Raw genomic sequence first — 10021 nt, 5'->3', positions numbered from 1 at the left:
CATTGGAAGGGATGCAAATAACCAGATGTATCCAATTACATGGGCATATGTGGAACATGAGACTTATGACTCCTGGTATTGGTTTCTAGGCTTGCTGCAGAAGGACTTGAAAATCAGTAATGGAGGTGAAGGGTGGGTGCTTATATATGACCAACAAAAGGGTCTTTTGAAAGCTGTAAGTGAGCTGGTACCTAGAGCTGAGCATAGGATGTGTGCAAGGCACATATATGTAAATTGGAGGAAAAAGTATGGAGGTCAAAAGTTGCAAAGGAAATTCTAGAGATGTGCTAAATCATCATGTCAAGTCATTTTCAACTATAACAGAGCAAAGCTTGCTCAAGAGACTGTTGATGGGGCTAAGGACATGTTAAAAATAGATCCTGAGCATTGGTGCAGGGCCTTTTTCAAGCTGGGATCTAACTGTGATTCGGTGGATAACAACATGTGTGAATCCTTCAACAACTCCATCATGGATTCTAGGTTCCTTCCTGTCATTTCTATGAATGAAATCATAAGGTGCAAAGTGATGGTTAGAATTCAAGAGAACAGGACCAAGGCAGAAAAATGGCAAGGCACAATTTGTCCAAATGTGTTCAAGAAACTTAAGCTGAACATAGAAAGATCAGCCAAGTGCTATGTGCTATAGAATGGACAAGATGGGTTTGAGGTGAAGGAGAAGGATAAGATGAAGTTCACTGTCAATCTTGGTGAAGGAACTTGTAGCTGCAGATATTGGCAACTATCCGGACTTCCATGCTGCCATGCAATCAGTGCAATCTATATGAACTCACAGAATTTGGATAAGTTCATTCATCCATGTTTCTCAATCACAGAATACATGAAAACATACCAGTTCTGCTTGCAACCTGTTGAAGGCCAAGAGAGCTGGCCAGTTTTAGACATGCTAAGGCCACATCCTCCTCCTTATGTCAGGAAGCCGGGGAGAAAGAAGACTAAGAGAACTAGGGAGGTTGGTGAGAAACCTGCTGGAACAAAGCTTAACAAGGTTGGAGTGCAAATGCGATGCAGCTTGTGCCGGAAAACAACTCACAACATCAGAAAGTGCCCCTACAACAAGGAAGCAGGCAAGAGAAAAAATGCACACATCAAAATAGATGCTGCGAAAAAGAGGAAGCAAAGTGAGGCTGCAACAGTTGCTGAAGGATCAAGTGTAAGAAAATTTCATATTGCCTTCCTCTTTTTTCTGTTTTGTTAATTCAGTGAAAACCATATCCTCATCTTGAAGGGAAGAGCACCAAAGGCCCCTAGAGCTTTTGTTGAAGCCCCAAGGACAGCTTCTGCTGCAGGTCCAAGGTCAGCTCCAAATCAATCGACAAGGCCAGCTCATGCTCATGCAACAAGGGCAGCTCCTGCTCAAACACAAATGCCATTTAATGCATCAACTTTTCAAGCACCAAGACCAGCAGTTGCAACATCTTCTCATGGACCACTTCACCAAGCCAGAAATAGCATTGCAAGGACCAGAGGGGTTTCTTATCTATTGTTTGGTGACAACTACTGAAAATGTCTAGCTACTGAGGATACTTCTTTTCTGATAGAACCAATCTTCTGTAAACTGATGTCATTCCTAGTGTTGTGCACTGAAGTTAACTTTTGTTGTAAATATTTAGTGCTCATGATAGCATGTCACAGCAAGTGCACTTATGTTAGTGCTGTGCACTGATGTTACTCAGGGTTAGTGCTGGGAGCTGAGCAATTCCTGTGAACTGATGTCTTTTGCTGTAAATTTGGACAAGTTCAGTTCAAAACATTATAGGAATGCTAATGCAAAGAGACACATGTGCACTGATGTTTTTTCCTGTAAGAGAAACAGCCCGTCATCATGCTCAGCTTCCTCCCCTGCCTCGCGTCGACCGCGCAGGGTGCAGTCCGTGTGCTGGCGCCGCCGCGCGCGGCCGCGGCGTGGCCCCGCTGCCGCCCCTGCTTGTGCTCCCCGGCAACACCTGCTGCGCGGGTCCTTCGACGCGTGGCTCGTGGACGCGAGCAGGCCGGCGGCGAGTGCTTCTTGCTGCACGCCTTCTCCCATGAGGTGCTCCCATGCTTTAGCTTTCTCCTTGTGTCCAGGAGGCTCCATCCGCGTCCACGGTGGCCAAACCGCTAGGGGAAACCAGCCAGGGGGTTAAGTGCATGGTTTTGGATAGATGGAGCCATTAGATATCCGTTTTTTTTGTTTGGGGGGGTTAAGTGCTCCAACATCGATAGTTTGTGGTGAAACGTGAAAGTGAGACGAAGAAAAATGGGACCGAAGAGGGTGAAAAGACAGAGTAGAAATAGACGGCACAGGACGGGAGAGGTGGGAGACGTATATCCGTTCGGATGTTGCTTTCCTCTCTTGTCAAAAGAAAGAAATTAACACGCTTAAAACTTTTGATATTTGGATTGAAAGCAGTAGAGTCTTATCTATATATTTGTCACAAAAATATGATATAGCAAGAGTTCATCTCGCGTACACTGTACAAATTAAATTCACTCGGATTGAAAATAATCGTCAAAGATACACACGAAGACAATGAGAGCCACGGCCCACGAGGTCACGAATTGAAAATAGACGAATACTTTTATCCTGAATATTGACATCCTCCAAACTTCTAAATCTTTACGTACTGCCATTTTTCAAACGTTCTCTAGGGCGTAACCAGTGGATCGAGAGAAGCTTTCTATGAGGTCACACGAGGAACGTACGGGCCTTGCAAGGAAAAAAGAACAAGATGAGGCACAGGGAACCTTCTTCGTATGTGTAGTCACACGATGGTTACCTCACCTGCAACGTGGCACGTCCACGTGGCCGACACCAGGCCTGCAGGTTTCAGCGGCCAGGCAGCTCACTCCCTCACCCCTCTGCCGCTGGCCGGCTATAAAACCGCCGCTGCGCCCGCAACCACCTTCGCCGAACGCGCAAAGCTCCATTAGAAAAACCACAGCAGAAGACCAACCAGAGATCTACCGATCCGACGCCAGCGGCAACCGCAGCGCTATAAAATGGCCGCTCCGGCCTCCTCGTCCGCCGCCGCAGCCGCCGCGCCCGCGTCTTCGTCACCGCCCAAGCCTCCAAACAACGCCGCCACCAGCACCACCACGACCACCATGCTCGATCCACAGTCGTCGCCCTACCCCGACGCCGCGGCCTCCAGCGTCAGCTCCGCGAGCAGCAGCAGTACAAGCAGCAGCAGCAGCAGCAGCAGCCAGGCGGACCGGTCGTCGACCTTCTCCCTGGACTCGTCGTCGGCCGCGACGCCGTCGTCGTCCCCGCGGCGCCCGCACCGGGCGAGCGACGTGGCGTGGGCGCCCATCCGGGGCCGGGCGCTCGGGCCGCGGGACTTCACGCTCCTCCGCCGCGTCGGGGCCGGGGACATCGGCACCGTCTACCTCTGCCGCCTCGAGGGCGGCCAGGCCGAGGCCGCCGCCGCCGCGTGCGCCTACGCCATGAAGGTGGTGGACCGCCGCGCGCTCGCCAGGAAGGGCAAGCTGGGCCGCGCCGCCGCCGAGAAGCGCGTCCTGCGCCGGCTCGACCACCCGTTCCTGCCCACCATGTTCGCGGACTTCGACGCCGGCACGGACTTCTCGTGCATCGTCATGGAGTTCTGCCCCGGCGGCGACCTCCACTCCCTCCGCCACCGCATGCCGGGCCGCCGCTTCCCGCTCGCCTCCGCGCGGTTCTACGCCGCGGAGGTGCTCCTCGCGCTCGAGTACCTGCACATGATGGGCATCGTGTACCGCGACCTCAAGCCCGAGAACGTGCTCATCCGGGGCGACGGCCACATCATGCTCACCGACTTCGACCTCTCGCTCGAGTCCACGGCGTCGCCGTCGCTGGAGGACGCCAGGAGCGGGGGCTCCGACAAGAAGGGGGAGGACGCCCGGGCGCCGGCGCCGATCTGCCTCCCGATCCCGGAGCTGCAGCTCCTCCGGCTGCGGAGGTGGAAGCGCCGCGCCGCCGCGCCCCGGCCGCGGTTCGTGGCGGAGCCCGTGGACGCGCGGTCGAGCTCCTTCGTGGGCACGCACGAGTACGTGGCCCCCGAGGTCGCCCGCGGCGGCGGCCACGGCGCGGCCGTGGACTGGTGGGCCTACGGCGTCTTCCTCTACGAGCTCATCTACGGGCGCACCCCGTTCGTGGGGGAGACCAACGAGGCCACGCTCCGCAACATCGTGCGCCGCCCGCTCGAGTTCCCCGCCGCCCCGGCGGCCTCCCACGGCGACGCCGCCGCGGCGCGGGACCTGATCGCGCGGCTCCTGGACAAGGACCCGCGCACCCGGCTCGGGTCCAAGCGCGGCGCCGCCGACGTGAAGGCGCACGGCTTCTTCAAGGGCCTCAACCTGGCGCTGCTGCGGTCGTCGCCCCCGCCCGTGGTGCCGCCCGCCGCCGCGCCGCTGCACCGGTGCGACGACAAGGCCGCCGACGTGCAGCAGCTGTTCGATCACTTCTGACGCCGTCGTCCATGATTCAGAATCAAAGCAAAAGCATTTTTGTTGTTGATCGATCGACGAATAGACACTAGCCAGGAGCCTAGGACCCGGCCTAACCATCCAGCTGGGGTAGCCAGAGATGCAAGCCCGTGTTGACTCGCTAATTAATCTAGTAGTCCCATTAGCACTGCCGTATTGTACACCGCTGTTAATTAATTACTAGTTTACTGCTAATCAATGGATTAAGATTAATTATTTCAATTACCGCGCTACTAGCTCATCATCCTTCAGAGTCAAGGTTATGTCGGCATGGTACCATCTGATCTGACGAGGACGACGGCTGAGCTGGATCGACAGCAGCTTCGAGGATGACTGCTGCGCCATTAGCTGGCGCTAAGCACAGATCTTACCTCCTGCTAAGCGCGTTCTAGCTCCTGATCAGGAGGTACTCCTAAAAAAGAAGATGTAGTGCTGCAGCAGTGCAGGCATCGATCTACTGGCGCCCTGCGTGCATGCTCTTGTACTGCCCGTGGAGCTACCCAATTAACAAGGACCAGTGGCGGCTAGCTAGATAGCTGCTGATGATGCACAGTGGTGGTCTGTTAAGGTTGGGAGTTGTGTGTACAATGATGGCGAGGGATCTGAGTCGAGCTGTCAGTGAGATGGAGGCGGCGGGCTGTCTCGAGCTTGTCCCATGTCAATGATAAACTCATGAACGCCGCGTGCGCGACTGCGCGTGGACTACTAGACTCTCCCGATCCGGGGAGGTTCGCTGCAAGCAGCCAAGCACAGATTGAGCCGCAGGAGGCGGGTTGTTATGTGTTGGTAAATTAAAATTGGCTGCTAGATATTTTAAAAAGGTGGTTTTTGCTACAGACCACTAAAAGATGTTGTCTTTGACATAGACTGCTACAATTCATTCAGTGGCAATTTGCTGCTGGACATTATGATGTGTATAATAATATATCCTCTCAAAGAGGTATCAGCACTCTTATAAAAGATAAGTATACCCTTATCCCTTCACATCCTTATATGAGCAATATAAAAGAGCCAATATAACAGATTGTTTGTTGGACATTTTAACATGCAGATCACAAATACAAATAGCAGGTTCAACCATATTTGGCTACAGAATTCACCCTTACAATATGGCATGGTAAAAGAAAAAGATCTTACACGTCCAGATTTCCAAAAGACATGTTTGAACCACATCTAACTATCCTGATAGCACCAAGTGCCCATATAATAATGCCACAACTAAACAACATACTACATAACCTACATTTTTCATTTTCTTGGACCTAACTACCTTTTTGCCTTTCGCTTATCATTGACAGACATTGGAGATAGAGCTGAGCAAGTAATAGGCTGTATAGAGCCTTCAAATTACAGCATCCTCTTGCGGCTACAAAATAGATACAAAAGCATGTCAACTAACTGAAGTAAAGATAACAAGCAAGAACACATAAAGATTGAAGGAGTTATTCCCCCTTGTCATAGAGAGCTAGGTGTTTGGACAGGAGAGATGGCTGTACTTGGTGTGGATGGCTCTAGCTGCAACCTTTTTGACATACTGCATGGAAAAACTCATCAGTGAGGTTGTAATAACAGAAAAAAGGCATTTTTGCAAATTGCACTTGTACCTTCTTGTCACAGGGCTTGTTGTGGAAACAGAAGGGATAAGTTTAGTTGGGGTAGCACTGCAAATGGTCAATAGCATGAAGTAATTTCTGGTCAGAATTAATCTCTTCATAAGTATGGCTAGTATTATCCCAATATGTGACACACAATTTGTGTTTAGAGCCAAGCTTAATTTCTGCACCAATTTGAAGCAACAAATCATTCCTATTTGTGCTATCTGTGTCTGAAATCTTAGGAATGATATTTTCACCATCTCGTCAAGTGTGATTACATTTATGTGTATAATTTACGCATTTGTACATGTGGCAGTATATTCCTTATGAACACATTCTTATCAACACCCAAGGTAGTTCTCATGGCTCCGGTAATAGCTATGCAGCGTATTTCGAATGGATTATTACTCTTGCAGTTACATGCTCCAACCGAATTAACTAACACAGGCTATGCTGTTGTACTGTATGTCTAGTTAGTAAATAAAGAAATCCACCATCAGTCCGGAAGCATGTGGGAGTGTGGGACTACTCATCATTTGTATATGAAAAAAATCATCTAGGAATAAGTTCATGAACCGAATGGCCTCTTAATAAGAACCTTTCTTTTCCTCTGAAAAACTAGCCTCTCCTTTAGAGATGGATAAGGAGCATGCAGCCAGTACAGAGCAGAACAACCTGCTTTTCCCCATCTTCCATGATGGATGATGTGTAGTGGCTTGTAGTTGGGATTCAGCCAAATACAAAAACTCAGGAAATAAACAAATAAACCTCATCCAAAAGTGACAATTTATCCTCAAAAGCATATACGACTCGTAGTGCATCTTTGTTGGCAACACAACCCTTCTGGTACACATTTCGTAATAAGAAACCGACAAAATTATTCAGATATACACCTTCAAAACAAGTATCTTTGAATTCCAGTTTTTTTCCTTGCCAAAGAGAATAACAGTATCTTTCGTTTCGGAAAAGAAGCTCCACGCATCTCTGATTGGTTCATTGTTGGGAAGGAAGACAGACATTCGTCTGGCATGACAGGCTACCCATGCCCAACACCCCCCTAAACATCGCGTACGCTGCCTCGCTGTTTCCTTTTTGTACCTTGCTGCATGGGCACCTGTACCGTACCCATCCCAGCGCCCAATCACAAGCCTGCCTCGTCGCAGGGTACTTGTACATGGCCTGTGGCTGCCTGCAGATCCAAGGAACCTTTTGGTGCCATGCCAATTGCCATGCAGAAAGGCATCTACGCGTACAGGGCCCCACGCGCCGGAGAATAAGGTGGCGGGCCACGACGTTACGCGAGTGATGGGGACTCTCTGCTAAGGTAGTTCTGAACTTCAGATCAGACCGGCAACAATGGCAGGTGGGTTGGGCAGGCAGATCCCGACCAGCACGCGTGCATGCCATCTCGATCCCTGCGTGTGCGCGCGGCCCGGCCGCCGTAGGGTGGTGACTCCGACTCCGATCCATCTCGGAGCTGGGCGTGGGCGAGGGCAGCCGCGGCGTCAACTGTCTCGGAGCTGAGCCTGTAGATATCTCTAGCTGTTAGGCCTCCTCTGTGTATTTGATCTCTCGAGTCTTACTCTCCACAGAGAAGACTCTTGGGCGCTGCCGCGGCCACGCCGAGCTCTAGCGCGCGCATGGCAGATGGTGGCACCGGCCGGCCGGCCGGCAACTTTTCTCGGCTGGTAAGGTGGTCGCGGGCCACGTTGGTTGCCGGGGGCCGGGCCGGGCGGCTCGCGGCTCGCGGGAGGCTGTCGTCCGCCAGCACCAGCACGCGCGGTGTCGATCGATCTGAGACGCGCTCGCGCGGCTGCCTGTGCTGGCTCTGGCTCTGGTGACCGATCGACCAAACGGCCTTGAATGCGCTGAATTGAAGGGGGGGAGGTGCTTGCTGTCTCTGGTCCTCCGCCTCCCCACACAATGCAATATGCAAGTTCACGGGCGATGCAACAACGTCGTGGTTAACCTGTCAAGTGGCTGAAAATTTTCCAACAAGTTCTTGCAGAAAGCTACTATGTTCAGTGCCCGGCATAGTCAAGATCTGGATGATGATTCAAGCTCGAGGAGCTTTTATCCCATAGCAGCGTATGAGCACAAAAGGCTGCGCCGCTCATCATTAGCTGGAGTGGCAGCAGCTGATGAACCTGATCGATCGCCATGAGTGGCTAGCCGCGAGGATGTGATCATCATACATGGCCTTTACAGAGCAATGGATTGTGATAGTCTGATAGATGTTTTACAAGGACATCATTTACCATACCGGCCGGTACTAGATCTGTCACAAAGTCCTACGTATACCCTACGACGTACATTAACCAGATGCCTCGGAGTCGTCAAAAGCTTCGTGAATTGAGCCTTGTTCCTGAAATTTTGGCTCTCTGCCTGCGCCTTCTGGTGCTGTATTGTAATAGGGTAGTCGTTTCTTCGATTATCCTTTCTGTCAGCTTAAAGGCTGTTCTACTGCCAGCAAACTCTATGCTCTAAACTGAATGTTGTCTGGTCTTTCGTTAAGTAAGACTGGGGCAATCGCCCTGAAACTCTAAAAAAATCGAGCCTTGTTCGTACAGTATACTACACAATCGATCGATGCCATGTCGTTTGCCAAAACAGCGATGTAGGCGCACTGACGCGCCAAAGAAAAGCTTAAAATCTTAAATCAAATGCGCCCATGGCCCATGGGCCTGTGCCTCCGGTATTTATGCAGCGCAGGCCCATGGGCCCAGTCTCACAGTGCTGAATGGCAGGGCCATGGACCCGAACACTCTTCAACATCGCCTGCTTGCTTCCTGCCCACTCTCCTTCTCGACCCTTCCCCTGCTTTGCTACAGTTGAGTGAAGGCGACCGGAAGGCGATTCGCTTCCGGCGCCGATCTCCTTCGATCCCCATCCTCGCCGGCGCCTGTTTTGGCTCGAGCGGGTATGGGGAAAGAGGAGAGATGCAGCCGGTGTATATATTCCTCTCTAATCTAGTAGATCTAGCTAGAGTTAGATTAATTTCCTCATCGGTGTCGTTACTGATTGGAGGATTTCTGTTCTTCGATCTCATCGATGGCGGAGGCGTTATCTCCAGGGTGAGGCTGAACAAATATTTCCGGGCCAGAGACTTTGTCCATGGCGCCGGTATTTTGTCCCTCCAAGAATTCTCTGGTGGAGCTGTTGTTGTGAGGTATGTTCTCCTCCTTCCCGCTAGTTCTGGGTTGGAGTTTCCAGTCCCCGTCTTGAGGTCTTCGTCTTCCGTCAACTGGGGTTGTTCATGGAGGCGATTGGCGTCTGATCCCGGTCTGCGTGACGATGATGTGGCCAAGAGCGGGCTATTTGCCGATGCGTTCAACGTTTTATGGTACGGTTTGTTCGTAGCCGTGCTACTGCTGGTGTTCAAACGTGATATTGCATCGTCAGTTGGGGTGTCGGCTTTGAGCTTCCTCCTCGACGTGCTCTGTTACTGGCAATGGACACAGACGAGCAGCGGCGATTCTGGCCGACAGAAACGACGATCTCCAGGAGCTTCTTACAAGGACTTCAATGTAATTTTCTTTGTTGTGGGGCTCCTTTGCAAGGGGCTGGATGTAATATCAATCTATATTTAATAAAATCCAACCCTTTTTCTCAAAAAAAAAACTTCCTGCCCAATACGGAATACCGAACGGGCTGCGTTCTCTCCAGGAACCCGGCGTCATTGAGTTCCAGAAGGATGCAGTCGTAGTCTCCATCTCGTGGACAGGCTTAGTCTGACGGCCGAAAATGCAGTGCCAACGCCATGGCCTGAAGTAACCATTGGCGGGGAGGCTGGTGACCAGGTCGACCCCCCGTCCGTCCTGGTTTTTGGAGAAAATTTCAAGTCGTTTCCATTTTCCAGGTCTCGTTCCAGTCTGAAGAATTACCAACGCATTACATCTGCATTTCCCTGAAGATTCCAGATCACTACCAAACCCAAAGGTAAGGTCTTGCATACACACCAG

The 10021-nt window shown here is 51.3% G+C and overlaps 1 protein-coding gene across 1 annotated transcript; it reads left to right on the top strand.

The window, feature by feature from the left end:
* Positions 1-2913: 2913 nt before the first annotated feature.
* Positions 2914-4700, top strand: LOC120692459 (protein kinase PINOID-like). The gene has a single exon (XM_039975765.1). The coding sequence runs from the start codon at positions 3001-3003 to the stop codon at positions 4444-4446; it is 1446 nt and encodes a 481-aa protein (XP_039831699.1). The 5' UTR covers positions 2914-3000; the 3' UTR covers positions 4447-4700.
* The last annotated feature ends 5321 nt before the right edge of the window (positions 4701-10021 follow it).

The sequence above is a fragment of the Panicum virgatum genome, chromosome 9N, assembly GCF_016808335.1.
Source record: "Panicum virgatum strain AP13 chromosome 9N, P.virgatum_v5, whole genome shotgun sequence".
Taxonomy (NCBI): domain Eukaryota; kingdom Viridiplantae; phylum Streptophyta; class Magnoliopsida; order Poales; family Poaceae; genus Panicum; species Panicum virgatum.
Note: the sequence above shows the minus strand (reverse complement) of the source record. Positions and strands in the feature narration are given on the sequence as shown.